Source organism: Triticum aestivum, chromosome 5A, assembly GCF_018294505.1.
Source record: "Triticum aestivum cultivar Chinese Spring chromosome 5A, IWGSC CS RefSeq v2.1, whole genome shotgun sequence".
Classification (NCBI taxonomy): domain Eukaryota; kingdom Viridiplantae; phylum Streptophyta; class Magnoliopsida; order Poales; family Poaceae; genus Triticum; species Triticum aestivum.
Window position 1 is genome coordinate 552,717,768 of NC_057806.1, and position 27,262 is coordinate 552,745,029.

The 27,262-nt window shown below is 46.4% G+C and overlaps 2 protein-coding genes and 1 pseudogene across 2 annotated transcripts; 2 read left to right on the top strand and 1 right to left on the bottom strand.

The window, feature by feature from the left end:
* The first annotated feature begins 15,943 nt into the window (after positions 1-15,943).
* LOC123104717 (probable flavin-containing monooxygenase 1) lies at positions 15,944-19,005 on the top strand. The gene is made up of 5 exons (XM_044526589.1): positions 15,944-16,527; positions 17,300-17,537; positions 17,651-17,826; positions 17,946-18,304; positions 18,383-19,005. The coding sequence occupies exons 1-5, from the start codon at positions 16,078-16,080 to the stop codon at positions 18,735-18,737; spliced, it is 1,578 nt and encodes a 525-aa protein (XP_044382524.1). The 5' UTR covers positions 15,944-16,077; the 3' UTR covers positions 18,738-19,005.
* Positions 19,006-19,808: 803 nt separating this feature from the next.
* On the top strand, positions 19,809-21,885 carry LOC123104719 (probable flavin-containing monooxygenase 1; annotated as a pseudogene).
* A 2,531-nt stretch (positions 21,886-24,416) lies between these two features.
* LOC123104718 (histone H4) lies at positions 24,417-24,947 on the bottom strand. The gene has a single exon (XM_044526590.1). It carries the CDS (start codon positions 24,868-24,870, stop codon positions 24,559-24,561), a length of 312 nt encoding a protein of 103 aa, XP_044382525.1. The 5' UTR covers positions 24,871-24,947; the 3' UTR covers positions 24,417-24,558.
* Positions 24,948-27,262: the final 2,315 nt, after the last annotated feature.

Below are 27,262 nucleotides of genomic sequence, written 5' to 3' on the forward strand. Positions count from 1 at the left end.
CGCGCCCCCTCCTTTATATAGGTGGGAGGGGGCACCCCAAAAGGTACATCAAGTCTTCTCTTAGCCGTGTGCGGTGCCCCCCTCCACAGTTACACACCTCGGTCATCTCGTCGTAGTGCTTAGGCGAAGCCCTACGCCGGTAACATCATCATCACCGTCGCCACACCGTCGTGCTGACAGAACTCTCCCTCGTCCTCAACTGGATCAAGAGCTCGAGGGTCGGCATCGTGTTGAACGTGTGCTGAACACAGAGGTGCCGTACGTTCGGTGCTAGGATCAGTTGAATCGCGAAGACGTTCGACTACATCAACCGCGTTACTAAACGCTTCCGCTTTCGGTCTACGAGGGTATGTGGACACACTCTCCCCTCTCGTTGCTATACATCTCCTAGATAGATCTTGCGTGATCATAGGAAATTTTTTGAAATACTGCATTCCCCAACACGTGTCACCTGCGATGCATCCAATTTTGTACTCCGTGGCATATGGCCACCTATTAAGATATATGCTTGTCAATTAACACGTAAACTTCCTCGCAAAAAACAACCTTATAGACTTTGCTTGGGCAAACTAGCAATGACGACAAGTCTCAAGGACATCTAATTGTTCCTCTGGTGAATCCCTGCCATGTAAATACTCCAGTATATTCGTTGGAGGAGGCCTATTCACATGCGCCCTAGCCACTCCTTTGTAATAACTCCGTTATATTGGGGCAAGCTAGCAATTTTAAATTTTGTGACTCAACCTTTATAATAACTCCAGTATATTTTTTGAAGCACCTTTGTAAATTGCTAGCTTGCCCTAATACTCCTTTGCACTAATGGTGGAGAGAAAGTGGCTCAACCTTTTAAATTTTGAAGTCCCTTGCGCCCGAGTCACTCCTTTGTAATAAATCGGTTTGTGTGCATTTCTGATGTGGACCGGAAGAAACAAACGTTTTCTGATAAAGCAATATGTCTCATGTGATAAGAGCATTGAAAAAACATGTGTTTTTCGGCTTTGATCATCAAGCTAGCACCATTTGATCTTCGCGATTGCTACTTACCAAGTGACTAAATTTTTTGGCTTCAGTTAGTTCCTTCCGTGCGCAAAGCCCCGAGCCAAAAACAGGGAGGCCATACGTGGCCAGCCCAAGAGGAGTGCGAGCAGCAACATCACCGGCAAATGTAATGTTGAAGGCTGACAGGTGTGGGTGCAATGTGGGTTCAAGCGTCCACGCCGGAGAAGAGTAGAGGGATGGTCGGGGCGGTGGAGGGTGTGGCTCAGGCAGGGAGGGCGGCAAGGCAGTGCCGCTGTCCATGGATGGCGCTCGAGGGTGCCAGCGCGGCAACACCGCTCGCAAAATAGTCACTCGAGCTGATATCCAGCATGTTAAGGAAAAGGGATTTAGGAGATGTGTCACAGCGCTTGTAGTTCAGGCATGTTGTTGCATTTCCTGGCATAGTAGGCTGAAGCAGGGGCATTTCAAAACTTGTTTGGTCGCACCCAAGAAAATAACCATCACTGAAACAGGGAAGCCCCACCCGCAAAAAAAAAAGCCCTGAGCCAAAATTTTACAAAAATCAGCTGGACTAACTATATGCAACTACTCAGATTGACAGGAGTGAGTTCAGATGATTTTTGTAAAATTTTGTTGAAACTATAAGAAATGTCCAAACATCTTTTTATGTATAAATTTTTACTGACAAACACTTCTGAGACAGGTTAACAAAACTCCGAATTTAACTCTAATTTGCATGGTGGTCAACATGGACACATTCAGGGAAGAGCAAGTCATCATTGGAATATGTAGATCTGGAATTGTGCACAAGCAAACATCTTATCCATACGAAAGTAGCAACAATGACGGAATAAATAGTGCGTACAATTTAGTACATAATGTTTCAGCTCGGAAACAAGATAATAAGGAGATGTTGGCACAAACATAGACATGCATGCACAGGAAAAGTGACAGCACTCAAAATGGAGATAAGTAGTGCATCCAATTGGGTTCTGGATCCTAGAGACTTTGCAGCAGTCATGTGACAAGAGCAGATGCTCCATTTTAAGCTAATAAAGTCCACCCTTCATCGAAAATGTGACAGGAGCAGATGGACTCAAAATGGAGATAAGTAGTGCATCCAATTGGGTTCTGGATCCTAGAGACTTTGCAGCAGTCATGTGACAAGAGCAGATGGACTATCATACCTCGGGCAGTTTCAGAGTTATCTCACCCTCCACGCAGTACTTGACCAGCAGGTCGATCACCTCAACGACGAATGCCACGCCGTGTGCGAATGCGACCATAGGAAAGGAGTTGCCGAAGACGAGATATGCGATCCTCGCAGCCGCGGCAATCCACATCAGCAGCACATTAGCCTTGAGACGGCGGTTGAATCTAGCTTCATCTTCATCATGGTTCTGAGCTTGGTTTGCTGCTGCTGCTGGTGGCCTAGCTGGGTTCGGAGGTTGCTGCAAGTTTGCTTGATTTGATGCTGCTGCAAGTGCTAGCCTAGCTGCCTCACGATCCGCTTTGACTTTGGCGGCACGCTCACAAAGCCTGACATATGGGTAACAGAGAAGGGGAATGGTTGAGAACCAGAACAAACCCCAAAGGCGGTTGCCGACCATGGTTTGATAACGGCCCTTGGGAATTAGACTTATGATCCAAGACACAAAAATGAGACTGCCATGATAGAAGATGTATATCAGCACCACACCAAGAAGCAGCATCCGTGGAGTCAAGTACCACTCCTCACCTGCGGCTTGGGGTTGTGAAGCTAAACCTCTACCTCCATGTCCACCTCCTCCACCACCATCTCCACCTCCACCTCCACTACCAGCAGCTTCCACACGCCGGCCTGCAGCAGCAATTTCTTCACCTTGATTACCACCGAGGATGCGGAGAGGACGATACCGCATATCCTGCCGGCCGGACATGAGACGCGCATCTTCATCACTGTTGTCGTCCTCCTCATCATCTCTCTCATCACTGTCAGCTTGGACACCCACTCCCTCCAGTGCAAAGAACGACATGGGGCTGCCCGCGACACGAGCAGGTGTGCATGGAGGCCACGGTGGTATCGGCCTCTGGTGGGACACTCCACGCCTAGACCTCGGCACCGCTGAAGTGGGAGGGGGCAGAGTTGGAGGCCACGGCGGACTTGGAGAGGGAAGCGCTGGACTTGGAGATTGAAGCCACGCTGGGGTTGCTGCGCGAGTTGCGGTGGCTGTTCCTGCTGCAGCAGGAGAGGGAAGCACGCTTGAAGGCCACGGCGACTTTGGTGTGGCCGCTGCAGCAGAGGAGAGAAGCGATGGACTTGGTGATCGAGGCCACGCCGGCGTTGCCGTGGCCGTTCCCGCTGCAGCAGGAGAGGGAAGCACGCTTTGGCTTGGCGGCCATGGCGGCGTTGGTGTGGCCGCTGCAGCAGGAGAGTGAAGCGGGCTTGTTGGGCACGGCGTCGTTGGTGTCGCCGCTGCAGCAGGGGGGAGAAGCGCCGGACTTGGAGATCGTGGCCGCACCGACGTTGCTGCACGCGCTGCGGTGGCCATTCCAGCTGCCGTATGAGAGGGAAGCGCGCTTGGACTTGGAGAGCTCGGCGGCGTTGTTGTGGCCGCTGCACCAGGAGAGAGAGACGACGAACTTGGAGATCCAGGCCACACCGTCGTTGCCGCACGTGTTGCCGTGGCCGTTCCCGCCGCACCAGCAGCAGAGGGAGGCGCGCTTGGAGGACTCGGCGGCGTTGCTGTGACTGCTGCAGCAGGGAAGAAAAGCGCCGGACTTGCAGATCGACGCCACGCCGGCTTTGCGGTAGCCGTTCCCGCTGCAGCCAGAGAGGGAAGCGCTCTTGGCCTTGGACTTGGAGGCCACGACGACGAGTGGGTCGACTGCGAGCCGTGCGGAGGCCTGCGGGGTGGTGGAGGTGGAGCAGGCGTCCCCGACGCCGTCACGCCCATCTCCTCGTCGGCGACGACATGCCCGCCGCCGCTTGTAGGAAGCAGCACCATGGAGTAGACGGAACGAGGCGGCGTAGATCTTGGCTTGTAGCGCATCCCTGTGTGCGGAAGCAGGGATCCAATGTCTTGCGCCGGAGAAGACAGCGCTGCAGGTGGTGGAAGACACCGCGGCGAGGAAGGTGGCCCGATGCCCGTCTCCTCGTCGGGGAGAGGTAAGGCGCCGGTCGGAGGCAAACCAGGTTGGGTCTGGGCGGAGAGCGGTGGAGCGAGCGGCGTCTTGTAGGCAGAATAGATGGAGATCACGACCGCGTCCAGCAGCCAAGCCGGCGGCGGCGGTGGTGCTTCCATGGGAGACATCCACGGCCACGAGGCGACCGGAGGAAGATGCTCGGGGAAAGCCGATGGGGCGGTGGCGGGGAAGACATGTGGGTAGGGCTGGATGCGTGTAGGTGGACAGAAGACCGGCGCGTCCGGAAACGGCGGCGGCGGCGGCCGCGCGGTGGATGCCATCCGCGCGAGAGGAGGAGGCGGCGGGAGGCAGGCGGCGAGGAGCAGGTGGTGTGGGTGTAGTCAGCCGGAGACAGCGCGGAGACAGGCAGGTGACCCGGGCCTTGTACTTGTGCCTGTTTGCAACGGCGCGTGCGTGCTAGTGCTATACCACCAACGGAACAGATGGACATGTCACGTGAGAGAGAGAGAGATAGAGAGAGAGAGAGAGACTCCGAGAACATAGTTCAAGCCTAGCAAATTCATTTGAAGCTAACATAGTTCTTAAAAATAATCAAATATTGTTCAACTACTACATCACACAAACTATTACTACTACTACTACTAGTCTACTTCCACTACATCAAACATAGGGAAATACACTTTGGTTCCTGGTTGTATATGCACCCTATATGGGGAAATTTTTTAATATTTTAATAAAAAGTCAAAATAGGTAAGAACTATTTTGACAAAACACTTGACTTACTCTTGCACTGATATATAAATGTCGACGAAAAGAAAAAAAGTTGACCTCACAGCAAAAAAGACAATTTATTTGCTATTATAGATCACTATTCACACTATTTTAGCCAAAAAATTGTCTTTTTTGAAAAGAAGTCAAAAGGATATATTTTTTTGTGGATTTTATTTCTCATGAGTACAATAGAAGGTCAAGTTTATTTCAAAAATATTTTCAGGATTTTTTGACTTTTTGTTGAATTACTAAAAAAAATCCCATATAGGGTGCATATGTCCCCATAGACCAAAAGTTCCCCTCCATCAAACATAAAACTACTCATCATCGTCGATATGGAACTGCTCCCAAAACTCGTCCTTACTGGGTCGTCGCATTCACCGTCCTCCTTCCCCGAGCCATCCCAGCCCGACGAGTCAAACTCGACGGGGATCACCATCGAGGGGCCGACCTCGTCCTCCTTCTTCGCCATCTTCTTCTTCCACTCAGCCTCGTGCTTTCAAAAGAACTCACGCTCGGCCTGGAAATACTCGGATGGTCCCGCGCGAACCTCGCCATTGTCGCCGCGCCACTATCGTAGAGACCAATGTGAATCGCATGCTTCTTCTCCTCCTCCTCGCTCTTCTCGTCCATCCATCGCGTGTTAATATTCTTTTGCTCGATGAACTCCGCCTCCGCCTCAGTTTTGATCTCCGGGAAGCTCATCTCGTGCCTCGGCCGGCCAAAACACCCCGTGGCGATGTCGTAAGCATGAGCAAGCCACGTCGGTGGAGTCGAACATGCCGATCCAGTAGCAATAGCCATCGCACTGGGACTCCATGCCGAAGTTCCCGGATGACTTCTTCCGCACCCAAAAGAAGTCGGTCTTGCTCTTGGAGACCTTCTTTCGGCGGCATGGTGGTGGCGCAGCTACGGCTTCAGGACAACCGGCGCGACAGAGCTTCAAATCAATCGGCGCGGCCGATGTCCAAATGCCGCGTCGGCAACCGAAATTCAAATAGCACGTCCGCAGGGGTGGGGTGGCCAGCGAGGGTGTGGACGACGACGAAAAAGATTGAAATGGAGCGGCGGCAGGTTCGGTGAATGTAGATGTGTGGGGCGGTGGATTCAGCGGCGACAGGGCGTAGACGGCGACGGATTCGGTCAATGTAGATGTGTGGGGCGGTGGATCCGGCGGCGAGAGGGTGTGGACGGTGACGAAAAAGCTTCAAATGAAGCGCCTGCGGATTCAGTCAATTTAGATGAGTGGGGTGGTGCGGCGGCGATAGGTGTGGACGGCGATCAAAAAGCTTCAAATGGAGCGGCAGTGGATTCGGGCGATTTAGAGGCATAGGGCAGAGGATCGGACGGCTGCGGGGTGCGGTGGGCAGTCGCTCAGGGGAGGGGGCCTTTCCTGGGTGGTTGGTTGGTGCTCGCGCGATGGGCGGCTGATTTTACAGCACCGCACGGCGGCTGGTTTTACATCACCGCACGAGTGCAGATGTATATTTGCATCTCCAAGTGATGAGAAATACATCAGATGTAAAATTGTAAGTAGATTTATTTATTTTACATGTACAACATCTATTGGAGGGTGTTTTTGATCCAAGTGACATAAAAAGTAGGTATTCATACATGTACACATCATCTCTATCGTGATGAATAGCTGGAATATGACACGACGTATAATATATGTACCAAATAAACCGTACTACTCCCTCCGTCCCAAAATATAAGAACATTTTTAACACTGTACTAGTGTTAAAAACGTTTTTATATTTTAGGACAGAGGAAGTAGTAGTTACGGTACGTGGGTTATATTTTGGGACACCGGCCGGTCTCCGAGAGCAAAAGCGATTGCTAGCTCTGCCTTGCCTTGAGTTGTTGCGCCGGGCGCGGTTCAGACGTGAACGGACGGGCAGGGTAGTTCTCTCCTTGATTCGGCCACGTTCAATGGACGGACTTTTCGTGTCATTGTTGGTGCACATGCATGCGTGCATGTTAGGGCATTTCCAAGAGTAAAAACATGTCTTCTATTCATCTATAGCTTGTGTCCTCTTTTGCTTTGTCACCCACCATCCGCCATGCATGCATTCTCACTTGCAACCGAGAGAGAGAGAGAGGGAGAGAGAGACTACCTTCTCCTTCCCCGAGACACAAAACTACAAAAGCGATTCTGGCCGGGCCCCTGGCAATGGCCTGCTGATGCTTCTTACCGGAAGCGGCAAACTCCTCCTCTGACTGGACCGAAAGCGGCTGCGCCTTTTTCAACGCCAACACAAGGAAGGAGCCCACAACGACGGACAGAGCCAGCGAGTGAGGGAGCTCACCGGCGCACCCCCGGTGGCTTCCCTACATAGGCCAGGCGCGCGTCGCCCGTTGGACGCCGCGGCTCAATCCCATCCCGTCCCATCCCATGCGTGCATGCAGGTTGGTTTGGCCTTTCGCGTGTGCCGCTGCCGCGCGCGCAGACGCCGAAACCGACATATTTGTGTGCAATATTTTATGCTGCACATAAATATCCGCCACAAATGTGCCAACTTTTTGGAAAACGCACGGACCTTCGTTTGCATTTTGTTTTGCAAAACCTTTGATCTATTCATCATGCGGTACAACAAACACAAAAAATAATAAAAATTACATCCATACATAAATATTCAATCGATGACGACTACTAGCACTGAAGCAAGCCAGACACGCCGCCATCATCGCCCCTTCCTCACCGGACCCAGGTGAAACTTGTTGTACTCCCTTCGTTTCTAAATACAAGACCTTTTAGAGATTCCAATACCGACTACATACAAAGTAAAATGAGTCAATCTACACTCTAAAATATGTCTATAAACATCTGAATATAGTTCATTTTGAAATCTATAAAAAGACTTATATTTACAAACGGAGGGAGTAGTTTACAGCCGATAAGTTATCGCGTTAAAGCCTCATAGGACGAGCGCATCAGAACAGCAACGGCTGCCGGTGAAGAGAAACATAGATCAAAAGGATCCAACCTATAGAAACACGAACGTAGACGAACAAATATCGGATCCGAGCAGATCCACCAAAGACAACCACCGACTGAATTATGTGATATCCGTCATAGACACACCTCCATGCGCCCTCTGGTGATGCTAGACACATCACCGATACATGGGTTGGGTATGGAGAACCTTATTCCATCTTTAGGAAGCCGACATCATCTCACCTTCCTGAGCAGGACACAAATCCTAACCACACTCAAAGAAACATGTAAAAATGGAGCCTCCAGCCGGCAAGGACAGTGATGCGTCACGCCCTCGGTCCATAGGAGACGAGGCAGGTTTTTGCGACAAATGAACACTTCTTCACATACAGAATATTTTTTTTAATGATTGATAGACATTTTAAAAGAATTACATGGACTTTTTTTAATGACATGAACATTACTGTTTTATATGCGTGAATATTTATTTGAAGATCATCAATCTTTTCCACCTACTTTTTCAAACCGATAAAACTAGGGAGATACAAATACATGAGATAATTTTATATACATGAATGCCCTTTTTATATGAGCGGTCATTTTAGATTTGCAACACATGAGCATTTCTATAATCATTTAATTGGTTATAAATAAATGGGATAACTAGTTTATTGGAAATTTATATTAAAAAATACTTGTTAATCGGAACTTAGTGACAACAGTTTTCGAGCCGGCACCTGACCGATGTTAGCGACGTGTCCGTGGCCATATGAGTGTGCCCTTCTTATATCGCCTTTAGGCAACAATACTATAGTTTCCCTTGCAACTAGGGTTTTCACGCCTCCCGCTGGCGCCGGTGCCGACTTGCTTAGGGTTTGTGCCCTGCTCTGAACATAATAGTTTAACTGAAGAAGGTCAATGGTGGAAATAAATGTGCATTCTTAGACCACGTAGATTATGAACCTTAGTCTGATAATAATAATGCAACCAAAGCATGTCATGACTTCTTGAATCAGCAAGGACATTTAGGAAATGGTGTAGCACTGGGCAACCAGAGGGATATAGAGAGACACCAACTGAGGATGAAAGTACCAATTGCAGTTGTTAAGTGGCTTACATCACAATCTTGTGCATTTAGGGGCCATGGTGAAACACCAGAGTCAAAGAACATAGGGAAGTGTATTGAACTATTAGAGCTCCTTGCAGAATTCAATCCTGAGATTGCTCAGTTATTTCAGAGAATGCTCCATACAGTTCAAACTACACAACACATGAAATCCAACAGGAGATTTTGGGTATTTATGCATTTAAAGTTAGGAAACATAACCGTGAAGAGATTGGGGATTATAAATTTTCTATTCTAGTGGACAAGACATGTGATGCAGCAAATAGAGTGCAAATGACATTGGTTCTCAGATTCGTTGATGAAGATCGTATACTGCAAGAGCGGTTCTTTGCCTTGATACATGTGACGAACACCAAAGCCGCAACACTTAAATTGGTATTAAGTTCTGTGTTATTGAAACATGCTTTTGATGTTCAGAACCTTCGTCGGTAGGGGTGTGACGGGGCTAGTAATATGAGGGGAGATCAATGGCTTGCAAGCTCTTTTCTCAGAGAGTGCCCGTATGCGTATTATGTCCACTGTTGTGCTCATCGTTAGCAACTTGCGCTTGTGGCTGCATCGAAGGAAGTGGTCTACGTTGCTAAATTCTTTCAGAAACTTCTTTTGATTGTAAACATCGTTGACTCCTCCGCAAAGCACCATGATGGGCTTCGTGATGCCAAGTTGGAGGAACTAGATCGGTTACTAGCTATTGATGACACTGAAACTCGTAATGGGGAAAATCAAATCTGCACACTAATTAAAACAACCTGCAGACACTAAATGGGGGTCTCACTTAGGTTATATATCCAAACTAAAGAAAATTGTAATGCAGTAAATTCAATTCTTCAAAATATAGCATTTGATGGGTCAGCTGGCTTAGTTCTTGCAGATGGAGACACTGCTTTCAGCTATTTGTCCTCTTTTGAGTTCAGATTTGTCATATGTCTGATAGAAGAAATACTGGAGATAACCGAAAATCTTGCTCAAGCTTGCAAAGGAAATCACATGACATATGCCATGCGTCTAGAGTTCACAACAAAGGACCATCTTGATGAAATGAGATCAGATGGTGGTTGGGAAGCCTTTTTTGATATGGTTGTTGGGTTCCTTGTAAATCATTCCATTGATATTCCAGATCTGGGAGAAACTTACAATATGTGTGGTGGTCGTGCTCGTCGCCAACCAGATCGTTTTACTAAGGAGCATTATTTTCGGGTGGAAGTATTTCGTGGAGCACTTGATACTCAGCTACATGCATTAGAATTCAGATTTAATGACAAAGTGTTGGATCTTTTGACCACTAGTGCTACCCTGATCCCCAAAATAAATTTAGATATTTCGAAGCTGGTGATATTTGCGAGGTAGGGAAGAAATATAATCCAGCTGGTTTTTCACCCAGTAGGAGATCTATGGATTGGAGCAGCAACTGAAACACTTTGTTGTGGATGACTCCAATGATAAAGAGTTTCAAAATGTGTCAACCTTAACAAATCTTTGTTGACATCTCTTTGAGACAGGGAGACATTCTATCTGCAATTTGGTTGATTGATTGTTGAGATTGCTTCTAACTCTTCCAGTTTCTACAGCAAGTGCCAAGCAAGCATTCTCTGCTTTGATGATCATTAAGACAAGGCTACGCAATACTATGGAAGGTGATTATCTTGCCGTTAGCTTGCTAGTAAACATAAAGAGTGAAATTGCACATAAGTAAAACTACGAAGTTGCTCTTATGCACTTTAAGGGTGCAAAGAAACGACGAGCTGGTCTGTAGTGAACCGAATGCTCCATGGTTAAATAGTATTTTGGTATAGTTCTTTTGGTTATGGAACTGATGTGTGGTGAACCGAATGCTCCATGGTTAGATAGGACTTTAAGGGTGCAAAGAAACCAAGAGCACATCTGTAGTGAACCGCATTCCCTGCTGATTAGAAATGCATTTTGTAAGCTAGTGTGGAGAAGGTCAATATAATTATTGAAGTTTCTCGATATTTGCAAAATTTAACTTGGTGCATTCGTATGGTTTCGTATAATTATCAAAGATTGCTTTTAAATTCTGCCACTGCTCAACTCAAAGTGATTTTTGTTAATGTCATGTTGGTTTCACACATCCAGTAATCCCTTACAACGTAGGCTAGATGTAAGGAAAAAATATTCCTGTGAGAATAAGGGTAAATCTATAGAAAGAATGGAAAGTGAACAGTGACTATTCGGATATATTTTAGGGGAATGACTATTCGGATTTTAACATTGTACAAAATAACCTTGAGAATCCATGGATTTCAAGTTATCTTAAACAATTTATTTGGCAAAAAAAATTATACTACTCCCTCCAATCCAAATTAATTGACACGCACTTAGTACAACTTTGTATGTACTAAATGTGCGTCAATTAATATGGATCGGTGGGAGTAGCATAGTTTTTTTCGGAAACATTGTCTAAAATACTACTTGTTTTCCCTAACATCTTCATTGCGTCACTGAATCCTTGACGGTTAACCTCATTTATCCCAAAAATAAATTCCTACTAGTAGTAGTATAATCAAATTTCGTCGGTAAGAAAGTAGTTTAAATCGGGTTTAACTTTGCGCGTGATTTCAACGTTGCAACGGCGGCAGGGATGGCATTCTTTTCGGGCGGCCGCGTTCGGTCTAACGGGCGCACGTCGCGGTGCCGGTTCGCGTGCGTGCATGTGTAGTCTGCGTAGCCGTAGCCGGCCATGCTCCAAGACGCAAAACTGCAAAAGCGATTCTGGGCCTGGCATGCTGATGCTGCTTACCAGAAGCGATAGACTCGACCAGAAGCTTGCGTGGCTGGGGCTGGGAGCTGACCGGCCGGAGCAGCACGCGAGCCAGCCATGCTCGTGTATGTCCACACACCACGGTTAGCAATTCACGTATAGATCGAGTCGAGTTTGCGTTTAGTTTGAAGGGATTCTGTCACGTAGAACGTACGTAGAATTTTGTAGGGGAATCCATGTGGAGTAGATCGTTGTTCTTCTCCATGATCGAGAGGAGAGGCCGGCGCCGCGGCTCAATCCAGATCATGCATGCATGTGCCGCCGCCGCGCGCATGGCATTATAAACATTTTTAGAATATTCTATATTTTCTAAAATACTTGTTCTTTTTTCCGAATCTGCCCATTCATTATAAACATCTGGATCAACCGAAACCCGAGCTGTGCCATGGTCCAACGCGAGCGCAGGGAACAACAGATCAACAGGCTGCGAGGGAGGGAGCTCACACCTGGCGGCTGGCGGTGCACCGCGATACACTCGGCACGGCACGGCACGTTCGTCGCCGCGGCGGGCATGGTCGTGCTCGTGCATGCATGTTAGGTAGGGCCACCGTCACTTTTGTGCGCGGAGACCGTAATCCAGAGCTCAACAGGTGCTTGGACAAACCCTGGTCGTTGGCTGTGATTTGCTCCATCGGCTAGCTGTGCATGCATGGCACCAAGCCACCAACACGTCGTCCGCCAGGCCAATCACCTTTTTTTTTTTGAGGTGAACCGCCAATCACCATTCAGACACACACACAGTGACATATAAATACCCAAATCTTCCACGACGGGCCCAATACTACCAGAACGGACACTACGCAGTCGGCCCACCCCATAGCTGGCGTTCCAGGGGCCGAAATTCTTGTTAACAAGGAATATCTAAGATTCCCTAAAAAGGGGGTTTTTTCTGTCAAAGTACGCTATGTTTTATTAATTAGAGGCAACACTTACAGGTATTACATTAGTGTCATGTGGAGTGCCTAACCTTCTTTTTTTATTTTGAGAATTTGGGGAGTGCCTAACCAAATGTGTCTCCCTTGAGATAGGGAGATGCCTAACCTTGCCAAGTTATGGGCCTCAAAGTTCGAAGCTCAAAGTTCATGCACAAAAGAACATGAACTAAAAGATTTCTCCATCTGCTTGATCTCTTTGATGATATTACCATAAGAACCTCCATTGCCTTCATGAACATGGTTCACCACTCCTTTGCAATCTGATGCAATGTGAAGATGTTGCATGCCAAGATCTTTTGCTAGAGATAGAGCTTCTCTACAAGCAATTGCCTCTAATGAGGCTGGATTAACTAGACCTTGTATAACCATGGCTGACGAACCAAGATATGTGACATCTATATCTCGGCATAGAAAGAGCATTTTAATCTAGGAAACCCAAATCCTATGAGCCTGGTCACCATGGTTAGAGACGATGGATACATGCTACTTACGGCCATGTGGGTCGGTTTAAAGGGTGTGTTCTAGCAATTTTCAATTGGACGCTCATTCCGTCTAATAGTCGTGCCTTCGCACAGGGAATTGGCGAGGTGGGCCTCTCGGTTTTACGAACCTTCTCAAACGTTCCTAGTCCGGCCGGGTTCTAATGGATTTGGGAACTATCTAGAAGGTTGAATCGGTTTTTTCTGATTCATTTTTTTACAGGCTTCTTTACTGTTTTTCCATTTTCTATTTATATATACTTTTTGGTATTAAAAAATTGGAAATTTAAAAAAATGTTCAATATTCAGAAATTGTTTGCTTTATCAAAAAATGTTCAGATTTTCAAAATTGTTAATTATTTTTAAAAATATTCACATTTTCAAAAAGTATTAAATATGCTCGCATTATTAAAAATATGTTCACAATTTATTATTTTTTGCTTTTCTCTATTTCTTCAATGAATTTCTTCGGTTTTTCGTTTTTCTTTGTTTTTCCCTCTTCTCCTTGCTAATCCATCCTCCGGATGATCTCCGGAGGCTAGGGTCCTGCCTTCTGAACGAGTTTTTGGATCCTCTGCACGTCTGATCCCTGATTTGATTTCACGGGGTGGAAGTAGTCGATGAAGCGGCGGCGCTGGCACCTCATACGACAGCCCATACAAGTGGTCGCGCTCATATGGAACGTTGTCTTCCGCTCTAGAAGCGCTGCAGCAACTCCTTCTTTCGCCTCCTTGCTTGATTCTTCTATGGTAGGTAATTATCACATTAAATACGTGATTCCACTACCATTTCCTGGGATTCCTTCCGTAAAGCACTCAATGGTCCAAAAAGCGTTACCTGGGAGATATCAACAAGGTGTGCGAGCGCGGTAAAATTTCACAAAGCCTATCATGTAGGCACAAAATAACTATGAAAATGATCACATAAATTGGACTCGTCAAAATTACAAGTTCACGGCAACCTTCAACTGGGTGAGCCACCAATTTTTAGGCCAGGTACAATTCCATCTTAAATACGCAAAATGTGAACCCTGACCCTGACAGTTACTAGTCCACCTTTTCTTTTTCTTTTTTGCGCTTTTTAGCTGCTCAACATTGTTTGTTTTTTAATTTTTGACCCATTTTGTGTTTTGAAAGAAATGCAACCGAGTCGGAGGGACCCAAGTTTTCATGTTTGTTTCTTAAAGCCACCATTTATATGATTTTTAGTTCTCAACGCATTGAGCTAGTTCCCCACCTTTATTCGAAATTTCATAGTTGCATACAAATGAGACACGCCCTTTTGACTGATACCCTTTTGTATATAAGGCTAGTTTCTTCACCAATTAAAAAATTGTTTTGGAATTTTTGAAAATGTTCGTGTTTTGAAAGAATTGTGTTCACTAATTCAAAAAAAGTTTGCATTTTAGAAAATGTTCTTGTTTTCCAACATTGCTTCAAATTTCAAAACATGTTCGTATTTTCATGTTTTGTTTTTTACAAATTCAAAAAATGTTTGCGAATATTTAAAAATTCTTCACAGCTTTAGTAAATGTTTAGAAAATTTTAAAACTGCTTGGATTTAACAAAAAATAATAATTTTGAAAAAGTGTTTGAAACTTGAAAAATTGTTTACAATTTTCCAGTAATGTTGAGTTACGCGCTGCCATTAGTTCTTTAAACTACGCGATACTTCTTTTATGGGGATTTTTGCACGCGATTGCTCGTTGTCAGTTTGACACTGGGCCAGGCCAGGCGGAGAAGCTCCCGTCGTTCTGGGCTGGGTGTCATGGGCGACAAACGAAAAAATAGCAACAAAACAAAACAATACAATGGTAGGGCTTCATTTATCTGCTGATGTGGGATGATGTCATAGTTAGATGTGAGATAGTGAGTATTATCTCACATCTAGAAGTGACATAGTCGGACCCATCTTTTCGGATATATTTTGTTTGGTATTTCACTAGCAACACATATATTATACCAAAATATAAGACGGCCTACCAAAACGTTTATATTTTGGGACAGAGATATTTAGTCGTATTGTCCATGCCCTGAAACCGCTGGCACGTTGGAAGCTCGATTCTATCATGGTTGAGCTGGATTCTACCATTGCAGTCAAACTGATCCAAGCGAGGGATTTGGGCAGATCGATATCTTCATGATTCTTGTACTACCTCTGTTTGTTTTTATAAGACGTTTTAGACTTTCAGACACTGTTTAAAGCCAGCACAAAGCAAGTTGTCTGAACGTCTTATAAAAACAAATGGAGGGAGTATTAATCATGTAATCCGCCCTCAAAACAAAGTCAGCAATCGCTTACGTAGTTTTGCCAAATTAGAAGGCAGAACCATGATCTGGATTGGTTCTGGGTGGATGTTGCCATTGAGCTAGCTTTTGCTGATTGCGTGAATACTATGAGTTGAGTAATCATCCACAAAGAAAAAGGAAGCTTGATTCACCACGTGTCGATCGAGGCTTTTTTCCTATGGACGATGCATATTTTTCCTGATCGGCGACCATGGCTATCATCTTTTGCATATTTCTCCTGCATCTTCTTGACGAGGAGATATGATGAGCTAAGGTAGTAGAATCGAAGACCTTTTTTCCGGAATCTGCACGAAAATTAGTAGCGCAAAACGAAAGGAAGACCTGCTTTGACCACTACTCCTACCTAGCACTCTCCAGTAGTTTCTTGCACATCTCACCACTCAGAGCAAATGCTAAACTGACAGTTGTAGAAAAGCCAACCACACCCATTTGCGTGATGCCGCGTCACACCTAAGCATTAGCTCACTCGAGTGGCATGCATACACGCCCAAAGCATGTGACCTGCAAAGTCCAAATCCAGCTGAACCCACCCACGCTCTACATCACACTCATCAGTCCCCACTCCTCACAGGCAAACGCCATACCATATCACACGGGCTAGCCAGCCATCCCATCATGGAGAAGGCGCAGAAGCGGGTGGCCATCGTCGGCGCCGGCGCGAGCGGCCTGGCGGCGTGCAAGCACGCGCTGGAGCGCGGCCTCCGGCCGGTCGTATTCGAGTCCTCGGGCGCCATCGGCGGCGTGTGGGCGCGCGCGCTGGCGTCCACGCGCCTGCAGACGCCGCGCACGCTCTACGAGTTCTCCGACTTCCCCTGGCCGCCGGAGGTCGCCGAGGTGTTCCCGGACCACGCCCAGGCCGCGGCGTACCTGCGCTCCTACGCGGAGCGGTTCGGCGTGCTGGACCGCGTCCGGTTCGGATGCCGCGTGACAGGCATGGAGTACGCCGGCGTCGGCGAGGACGAGGTCCGGGCGTGGGACCGGTGGGCCGGCGATGGGTCGGCGTTCGGGGATGGCCGCGGCCAGTGGCGGCTCACCGTGCAGCAGCAGGGTGCCGGCGACGTCGAGGTAAGAGCACTAGTACGTACAGTGGGAACCTCATACTGTACGACAGCGAAATTTGTGTGGCTCCTCTTCCACTCCAGTACAGTGTCATCCATGAGCCCATCACCAGATATTTTCTGTCGTACGGTGTCATCCGTGTTGCTCATTCTCAACGTTCTCCAAAAAACAAAATGTTGCTGATACTTAAAGAAATCAAAGTACTGTAGCTGACAACAATAGCTAACAGTGAGCAAACATGTCTGCGTCAACACTTGAACAGACCATACTCGCTGTGTATATTGCAACCAGCATCATCAGCATATATAGACATCTCGAATTTACGGACATCATCAGCATATGTACACTGTTCACCAAGCTGAAATTTTGAAAAAAAAATCCAATTTACGGACATCTCGAATTTACTCAGGTGTCCAAACATGCTGAAAAGGTGATTTTTTTTTAATTTTACTGTTCACACGGTGAAAAAAACTTGGAACATTTTTGAAATTTTTCAAAAAAAATATTTATGGTTTTTAAAATTTTATTTTTACTGTTCACTCAGTCAAAACCGGTTAAACTGGGTCAAAACCGGTCAACAGGGAAGGGAGGGTTGAATTATGGCCAGTTTTGAGAATTGGGGGTGTATATTAGACGGTATTAAATTGGGGGGTGTATATTAGACTAGGGCTAGAGTTGGGGGTGTCATATGCACTTCTCTCTTTATTTATCAGCACCGCCTCACATGAGCTAACACTTCACTTCATGCTAAACATTGGCAACAACTATCCGTTTCCAGACATATGTTGCGGATTTTGTGATCCTGTGCGCCGGGAGATTCAGCGGCATCCCGAATATACCCACATTCCCTCCCGACAAAGGGCCGGAGAAGTTCGACGGCACGGTGATCCACTCCATGGACTACTCCGACATGGGCACCGAAAAGGCCACCGAGCTCATCAGGGGCAAGCTCGTCACCGTCGTCGGCTACCAGAAGTCCGCTATCGACATCGCTGCAGAGTGCGCAAACACAAACGGTGAGATCTCTAGCTTTCCTGCAACTCTTCGCTGCAGAGTGATCAAAAGGAAGAAGGGTTCAGAGCACTGAGATCAGATATATCTTAATCTGGTTCATTGTTGTTGCACTCAGGAGCCAAGTATCCATGCACAATAATATGTCGAACGAAGAGGTGGATCATACCCGACTACTACGCTTGGGGCGTTCCCATTGCATTCTTCTACCTCAACCGCTTCTCGGAGCTCCTAGTACACAAGCCAGGAGAGGGGCTGCTCCTTAGCATTCTTGCTACCTTCTTATCACCCTTGGTAAGGGCCACTGGCCACTAGTAGTGCCTACTTATACCACACCACTCTCCCAAGTAAATACAGATCATCGATATGTGTTCATGCATGTATTTAACCCGAATATACACCTACCTGATCAGAGATGGTTGTTCTCGAAGTTCGTCGAGAGCTACTACAGATGGGCGGTGCCCATGGATAAGCACGGCATGGTGCCAGACCACAGTTTCTTCCAGGCCATCAGCTCTTGCTTGGTTGCAATATTGCCAGACAAGTTCTATGACATGGTTGATCAAGGAAGCATTGTTCTCAAGAAAGCAAAGAGCTTCAGCTTCTGCAAACAAGGTGTGATTGTCGAAGGTGATTCCGCGCCGATAAAGAGCGACGTGGTCATATTCGCCACCGGATACAAGGGAGACCAAAAGCTAAAGGAGATGTTGGCATCATCCTTGTTCAGAGACATTGTGACTGGCCCACCATCCAGTATTATTCCTCTCTACAGGTTTATCTTGCCCTTCTCTCAAACATGCTTGTTCTGTATATATGCAGAAGCTCACAGTTGTTTTTGTGAACTGAGCAGGCAATGCGTGCATCCTAGGATCCCACAGCTGGCGATCATCGGCTACTCCGAGAGCATAGCAAACCTGCACACATTCGACATGCGCTCCAAATGGTTGGCGCATTTCCTTGACGGGGTGTTTCAGTTGCCTAGCATAAAATCTATGGAGATGGATATAAAGGAATGGGATGAATACATGAAGAGGTACTCTCGTGAATACTTCCGTCGATCTTGCGTTGGAGCTCTCCACATCTGGTACAATGACCAGTTGTGCCAGGACATGGGGTGTGAACCCAGGAGGAAGAAAGGGTTCTTTGCAGATTGGCTGTTGCCATATCTTCCATCAGATTACAAGGATGTCGGTCTGAAGAAGTGACATATGAGATCTGTCGTGCCATCGCCGCGCTTAAATCAAACAGAAACATTGCCATTCCAGCGATTCTGTGCTGACTATTGTACAAACTAAATGTCATGGAATAAGCTCTTCGGTTGAACCTAGATCTGGTGCCCTGTTCCTAAATATTGGTGCAGCAAGTCAGCTGTTAAATCATACTCTTGTTACCGGTCCTCCGAGGACTGCTTCCAACGGGCAAACCATTATCGGTATTAGTTTCAAAAAAAGATGATGATATGCTTCATGTAAATTTCCTCATGAACTATGTGCACATCAACACATCAACCGTGTATGCCGTCAAATTAAAAACTGGGCAGACTTGTCAATTGATTCCCACCACTATTCAGAATTAACTTCCTAAAAACAAAAAAGGTGCCCACTCCGAACCCAGATCTTTAGCTACTCTAATGTGGCATATAAATTGTCTCTTTCAAGGGATTCTCTCCTTCAACCAAGGGTCCAAAAGACTGCCCTGAAAGGATTAGGTATCCAGCAAGATGATGCTCACCTCTGAAACCAAACCAACCAATACATACTGAACCATCACCAATGGGCAACTTAAAGCTTCCACTCTGGGTGAGCAGTTTGATGTGGCAGCATGCCATTGAGTCAATAAATTAGGTGCTCATACTTATGGCTGTAACCTGTAAGTGACTTTCTTTAGATTTACTGGAGCAGTCCTTATGCCACCTGGATATCACCTTAAAGTGCAACATGAGGTAATTTTGCAAAGTTAACACTACATGCCAGTTTCGACTTAAATTCGAAAGGGGTATATAAATTAGCAGGCATCTTCAAACTCATCCAGTATTCAGTGACTCCCAGTGTGTCGCTGAAGACAAAAAAAGATAACTGACAGAAAATAAAACAAGACATGGGATCACAGGAATGAACCAAGAAGGCAACGAAAGATACTACCAAACAAGTGGTGGTTCGTTTGGTGTCATCCAGCCACCCAAAAGATCCTGAGATCTTAAAAAGATCCAACCCATCCAGAGAATCGAACCCAAGGTTTCCTCTCCATCCTCAACTCCTTCCTATACAGAACTCTGAAGAAGGGCAGCAAAAAAGGACAGGAAGAGGGTCGGCATCGTTGCTGCCGGTGTGAGCAGCCTAGCTGCCTGCAAGCACGCGCTAGACAAGGGGTTCAGGCCAGTGGTGTTCAAGGCCGATGACACCATTGGCGGTGTGTGGACGCATACCTTGGAGTGGACCTGGCATGGCCTGCAAGTGTGACGCTGACGTACCCAGGCCATCGGGAAGTCATGGAATACATCAGGTCGTACCTCGTACGTGCACGAGTTTGACCTCCTCAGGTGTATCAAGTTCAATAGTCAGGCGCTGGGAGTTGAATACCTTGGTGCAGCTGAGGAAGAGAGATGGGAGCATTGGTCAGTTAATGTCAAGGTATACGCTGTCCTGATCTACAAAAATCTGAACTAAGAAAGTCTGCTTGAACAATATAATGCGTTCACCTTATCTACAGAATTACTCTGTACGACATACATTCTGTTGCAGGTTTTCCAAGTGGATTTTCTGATACTGTGCATCGGAAGGCATTGTAGGACGGGACACCAATCCAAGAATTTCCAGCAAATAAAGGATCTGACTTGTTCAGGGGGAAAACATTGCACTCTATGGACTACTCTTACATGGATAATGTGGTTGCATCTTTTAAAAGGGAAGAGTGTGACGATACTTGGGTCTGGAAAATCAGCATTTGATATTGCTGCAGAGGTTGCCAAGATGAATGGTGAGTCCAAGAGAACTAAGACCTCACTAACTAGCAATAACCGTTCAAAGGAATAAGTGCCTGACAGTTCGATCCCAATGCAGGTGCAGGTCAGCCGTGCATGATGATATGTAAAACTGAGCACTGGCTATTGATAAATCTAGCATATGGGGACTTAATCTTAATTACTTCTACCTTAACCGCATCTCGCAACTACTTGCTCATAAACACGGTGAAGGATTTCTGTGCTATATATTGGCTTGCGCACTCTCTCCCTTGGTAAATAATTACTCCCAACTCAAATAGAGTTTCAAAAGCAGTATAGAGAACTTGTGCATAGAAAGCTCACGAATCCACAGAATCCATTATGCTTCAGAGATGGGCAATCACAGAAGTAACTGCAACCTGCCTGAAGCAAAGGATTCATTTACAAAAACATGGGGATGGTACCTGACTACAGTTTCTCCTTTGCTATGCCTTCTTGCTTGATTGCAATGCTGCCCAAAGGGTTTTATGACAGGGTTGATGAGGGTACCATTATTCTTAAAATATCCAAGAGGTTCAGCTTCTGCAGTGATGGGATCATCCTTTGAGGAAGGAAATGAATGCATAAAGAGAGATATTATAAATCTAGCAAAAGGATTCAAAAGAGACCAGAAGCTTAGGGACATCTACACAACAAACTGGTGTAGAAATATAGTGACAGGATCATCAGGTACATCAGTTCCTCTGTACAGGTACAGGTTGGACAATTTTTTCAGCTTGGCATGTTTGGAGGACAATAAATAGTTAAATACTAGCCTAGGGAGAACAATTTTTTTCCTAGAGAACTGCACCACCGCTTAACAGTTGTAACATGGAAAGATAAGGGGAAAAGTGAACTAGTATATTCAAAGCATAATGATGAGGTTAGGTAGTAAGAAATCACACTATTCCAAGCATAAGATGCATGGAAGAGAGTGTAGCAGAGTAGGCAACATAGAAGGATCTTTACAACGGAAAGTATTTTGGCCAATCTTGTATAAGCACCATAGATATTTGCTTTAATGATTTGTTGTGCCAAGACATCGGATGCAACACTAGAAAGAAAGGATTCCTGGCTGAATGGTTCCAGCCATATGGACCTGCTGATTATGCAGGCCTTTGCTGAAGACAACAGCACATTTTTCACTAGTAGTATATTCAAAGCAAAAGAAGAGACAAGAGCAGATACCTTCAGTGCTCTATAGACGATTTCAGCAAGTCTATGTTTTAGCAAGTTTGTTGTTAGCTTAACTACAGGAAATAACTCTACAGTTTACCAATAAATTTTAATTGCAGCATCTCCTCGGATGTTTTCTGCTCTTTCAAGGTGGTTAGGGGAGGTCTAGTTGCTTCCCTTGAGTTCTTTTATTTTGCCTTTTGAGTCCTTTGGACTCTTGTAGAGTTTTCGTCTACTGTTCCCTTCCCACACACAAAAACTGAGGCAGTGAAAGAAGAGAGAACTAGGCAGTTATTTGCTATGTTATATACTTGAAATCACAAGTAAATTTCATTTGATGTATCTTTACTTACATCGTGTGTGAAATTTAGAAAACCCTGTCTAACGGTCCAAAGCATAAAAAGAAGTCGAAGGAATGCTAAGAACATTTTAGTTTAGTTTAGTTCCTCTGCCGACAGGATAAAATGATGTTGGGTTAAGTACAGCGTACCTATGTTGTCATTTGGATAGCCCAGCCCTTGACATTAAAATACCAGAGTATATAAAACCTCATATCTTAACAAGCATCCCAATCTTATTATGGCAAAAGAACCTTATATTATATTAAAACAAGGAACAGCTGTTCACTTGAAAAAACACTTATTTTGTGTAATTTAAATGTACAGATATCGCTAGTCAATACAAAATGTATGTTGTGACATATGTCGTAGATTGAGAAACTGCATTGTTATTTAACAGTAAACAGATGATCACCACTTAAGGCGAGGCTCAATATAAAAGGGTAAATAAATGGACCATGATGATACTAAAATGTGGGAATAAAATAGTAAGAAATGATGGGTTAGTTATTGTTAAATGAATCAGTGGTAAACAGTCTGCGGTCCAGCCCAATATGTGATGTAAATGACGAACATGTCACATGCAGACCAAATGAATTACACAGCAAATCATCATACAATTTGCTGCTGCTATGATCAATATAAGCCAAAGTTTGCATTGCTTAATTTGTGAAGGAATAACAGTTTTCAACCACATCAATGGAGTGACTGATAAAGTGGTTCTATTTTTAAATGACCTTAGTTCCTTGTTTGGCAAATCATTAATAAATCACTGCAGAAAGGAAAGAAAACATTGGCCAGCTGAGAAGCCTGCAACAGTATGAGAAGTCCAAGACACCAAAATGGAGTCCATATAAGATAAAAGCAAGCTCCAAGGGCCTGTTCGGCAGTGCTCCAACAGCCAGCTTCGCCAACTCCAGGCTTGGGAGTCGGGCCGAACGGCCTAACTCCGCGGAGTTGCAATGCAGAAGCTGGCAGCCCGGTGTGTGTATTTTTGCGGAGTTGGGGTGCTGGTCATTTGCTTCTCCCAGAAAATGTATGTTGAGACGAAAACATAAAAGCGTAAAGATGATATTACCAAAACATTGGGTGAGGATATTACTATTGACATGTCTTAGTACTCCGTACTACATAAAGAAAAACTTGAATACAGAACACCACTCTCTACAGTTTGTAGAGCAATGAGAAAAGTTACGCATCAGAACAGACATGCTAGAAACTGGTCATGACAACTTTTGAGAAGACAGTAAAAGCAAAGAGGTGCACAATGCGACAAAATGCGACAAAACCATTAAGCATTGTCAGCAGAACTTTGCTTCTGCAACTAGTCGCCATGAGAATTCGACTGCTAAGATACCAAAATGCAAAGACAGTTTGAATCATATCCTGACGGGAACATGGTTGGTTTAGCGAACGGAAGGAAGAATACACAGATGTAGCTCAACAGAGCCTGACATTCACTACAACCATATCCACTCCATTTGAGCGAACAAGCAGTAGCCAGTTCATCGTGCATCCTAACACAGTAACATGAATCAAAGACCAGAGCTAACAGCGGAACAAGAAATTGGGGAACGGAATGAAGAATGTGCATTCCAGGTAAACAACTGAAATTCACTACAGCCCAATGCAATCCATTCCAGCAAACAAGCAGTGGCCAGTTCCTTGCACATCCTAACATGAAGCACAGAGCAGAGCAAACAGCAGCAAGAGACTGCCTGCCGCACTATGAACCCTAGCTACAAATCTGATCTGGAGCTGGGGCATGGCCGTTGCCTAGCCGCTGGTTATTGTAATTAAATGAGTTGCATCACGTAGTCAAAATCCACTTTCGACCAAAGAATGAGCTCCATCTGCTTCAAAAAAAAAAGAATGAGCTCCATCCCAACTCAAATTCAAATGGTCAGGCCAGCTACTTTGGACCAAAGAATTGAGTCTCATGATTTCTAATTGCAGTTAAAAGAAACTTCTAATGCATGAGAATAGCAGATTTTCATGTGGTTAAGTCATGGAAGCAGCATTGATCATGAGATAAATTGGGAACACAACAGAGGCAGGTAGAACAGATGGGTACCAAGATACTGTTCGAGGGAGCGGCAAAGCAGATTCAGGCGATCCCAGCGCATTCCAAGGCTCCAGCACGACCACCTGCCTTTTACTCTGTTATCAGCGGCAACGCGACCTGCTCCAGAAACAGAGGCTTGGAACATTAATGAACATCGATACCTATCCACCCCCGATTTGGAATTGGGTTAAGCTTGGAGTGGGCATTTCACAGTCCAGACAAAAACAAATTGAAGGGATGGTTCAAATTGCATGCAAACCAACAACCGATTTGAGCACAGAAAATTTGAGAGCCAGAGAATGGGGAATTTAACAGACGAAGCAGATTTCAACGACGAACTAGTTTAATTTCAATTCCATTCCATTCGATCCTACAGAACACAGCGAACAACAGCGAGATACTGCGATTACAACGAGGACCACGAACCCTACACATGGGCTAGCTCCTAATCTGGTGGTGGTGGCGGCCTAGCCTCCGAATCCGTAGAGGGTGCGTCCCTGGCGCTTGAGGGCGTAGACGACGTCCATGGCGGTGACGGTCTTGCGGCGGGCGTGCTCGGTGTAGGTGACGGCGTCGCGGATGACGTTCTCGAGGAAGATCTTGAGCACGCCGCGGGTCTCCTCGTAGATGAGCCCCGAGATGCGCTTCACGCCGCCCCGACGCGCCAGCCTCCGGATCGCCGGCTTGGTGATGCCCTGGATGTTGTCGCGGAGGACCTTCCGGTGGCGCTTGGCGCCGCCCTTGCCGAGCCCCTTGCCTCCCTTGCCACGGCCCGACATCTTCTCGCTTCTCTTTTCTTCTCTTCTCCTCGGTGAGGTTGACTTGTCTGTGTGGTGGCTACGGTGGCTGATGGTGGTGCCGTGCGGGGCGAGGTGGATTTATAGCCGTGAGGTTGGTGCCAGGGATCAGCCGCGATCCGCGTGATGCGGGATGCGGGCCGTCGGATGGGAGATGGGTGGCGGGGAGCTGGGGAGGAGGGGTGTCGCGGATCGGTGACGTGGCGGGGAGGTGTGTTTCTTTTCTGAGGAGGAGGCGGGGGTGCGCGGATGCGAGGAGGGAGTGCGCCTCGGTGGGTGGCTGGCAGGTGGGACCGGACGGGTTTTGGATGGATTGCTTTTGCGCGCGGCGTTGCTCGCTGCCGCGAATTTTCAGATGGATTTCTGGCCGGTGGGCCCGTGGCGAGACTATGTCGAAGGCGTAAACTCAATGTTGTTGCCAGGACAATTTAGAAAGCGTATTTCCCTGCTTTCCACGAGCAATTGATATTGGGGTGTTTCTTTCCCCTAGAAGGCGTTTGTTTACCTGCATGGATGTTGAACACTTTGGGCGTGTTTGGTTCAGGAACCAACTGTCATGGAATGGAATGGTTCCATTTCAGAGAAATGGATCGGTTCCGTTCCTATGTTCGGTACGAGCAAAAAGTAGAATGGAATGGCTCCGTTCATGTGTTTGGTTCGGAAGCACGAAATGAAGAATGGAATAACAAAAATACAAAATTGCAGCAGCATTTTGTTTATATTTTCAAGGAAAACAACATCCTTTTCAAAAACAATGTCTGCCCCGATTATTACAAAGATGTAGAAGTAGCAGACAACAGCAATTTTAAGTGTGCCTATTTTACTTCAGAGAAACTAGCGAATCCTTGCAAAGGATATGGCACTAGTTTAAACAGCATAGAACACCAAACTTTAATCAAAAAGCAACCACAATCTCATCTCAATATCCTCTCCATCTCTCTCGTAGCTACAGACACTAAAATCTGTATAGCCAGAGCATATTCAACAAGGAAGATCCCAGCCACTATTGTATTGGCGTTGTAGCCCAGCTGCACCAGCAGCCACGCAGCTGCTCGACAGAGAGAGATGAGTGAGTCGACGGCGGCACAGATCGACAGGTGGTGTAGTTCAAGGGAGGAAGAGAGATGAGGGACAGGCAGCGCACCGGAGAGGGAGGGGCGACGACGGAGTGGCGCCGCGCCGAAGAGGGAGGGGCGACGAGGGAGCGGCGGCGCACCTGAGAGAGAGGGGCGAGATGAGGGAGCGGTGGCGCACAGAGAGGGAGGCGATAGGGTTACGGGAGAGGAAAGGGAGAGAACGACCGGTTTCTTGTAATTCCTTCGATTTGGAGGTATCTCTCGGTTCCGGATCTCAGCCGAATATTCGGTCGTAGGGAACGAGTGGGTTCCATCCCGGTTACGAACTAAACACCAGAACGAGGCCCAGGAGCAGGTCCAAACCATGACATTCCGGTTGGTGACAGGAACCAAACACATCCTTTGTGTCGTGGTCTGAGTAAACCAGGCTAAGTGAATACAAGCAAAAAAAACATGTTTTTGCACATGATTTATTGTCTGCATCCCCTCAAGTCTGGCTGAGCAAAAACACAAACACTAGTGTTTGGTTGCAAACTTGTGCAATGCAGATGCAAAGTGTTGTTGTTTGGTTACATACACAAGACAATGTGATTTGGTTTGTTGAGTGGTGAGGTTACCAGCGCACACAGGCACGGATGTCCACGGTCCCGCTATGGATCATTGAACGAAAGGTGTATTTGTTCATGTCTATATTTGACCAAACCTGCAGGCTCACATGCTTAAGGGTTTATGATCTTTTGAGTTCTATTGGAGTTAGGAGTTTGAGAAAATATCATCGGATTTTCTGGAGATAACAGAAATTGTTTTGAGAGATAACCTAATAATAATATAGGAGGGCTCCAGGAATTATCAAGCCCCCCCCCACCCCGGTGCGGATTATTCTAGGCGTCATGGGCTTCCCCAATAGGCTAAAGACTATTAGGAAGGCAACCACATGGGCCTAGAGACCCATTAAGGGGTGGTGCCCAGCAAGCTAAAGGGGGTGAAGGGGAGTTGGAGGAGGACTCCCCCTCCTTGGTAGGCGCGCCGAGGGTGGGGAGCTCCATCCCCAAGTCGGCCACCCCTCCCCTCCACCTATATATACACGAGGGGGCGTCCTCTGGAACACACAAACTCCTTCGGTTCCAAGTGTCCCCTCTAGTTCTCTTCAGTTTTCTCTAATTCTCCAGATAATTAAAGAGATATCGTAAGGCTCTTCTCCCTCCTCTAGTTCTCTAGCGACGCAAAGCTCTAGACGGTGAAGCGCCATCGGATCGTCTACTTCGTACGCGCGCAATCCGTAGAGAGATTGTGCTTTC

Excerpts from the sequence above, each read along its gene's own strand:
- LOC123104717 (XM_044526589.1), top strand. The coding sequence starts at position 16,078 with ATGGAGAAGGCGCAGAAGCGGGTGGCCATCGTCGGCGCCGGCGCGAGC. Across the intron at positions 16,528-17,299 it reads AGGGTGCCGGCGACGTCGAG|ACATATGTTGCGGATTTTGT; the intron begins GTAAGAGCACTA and ends ATCCGTTTCCAG. Across the intron at positions 18,305-18,382 it reads AGTATTATTCCTCTCTACAG|GCAATGCGTGCATCCTAGGA; the intron begins GTTTATCTTGCC and ends TGAACTGAGCAG.
- LOC123104718 (XM_044526590.1), bottom strand. The coding sequence starts at position 24,870 with ATGTCGGGCCGTGGCAAGGGAGGCAAGGGGCTCGGCAAGGGCGGCGCC.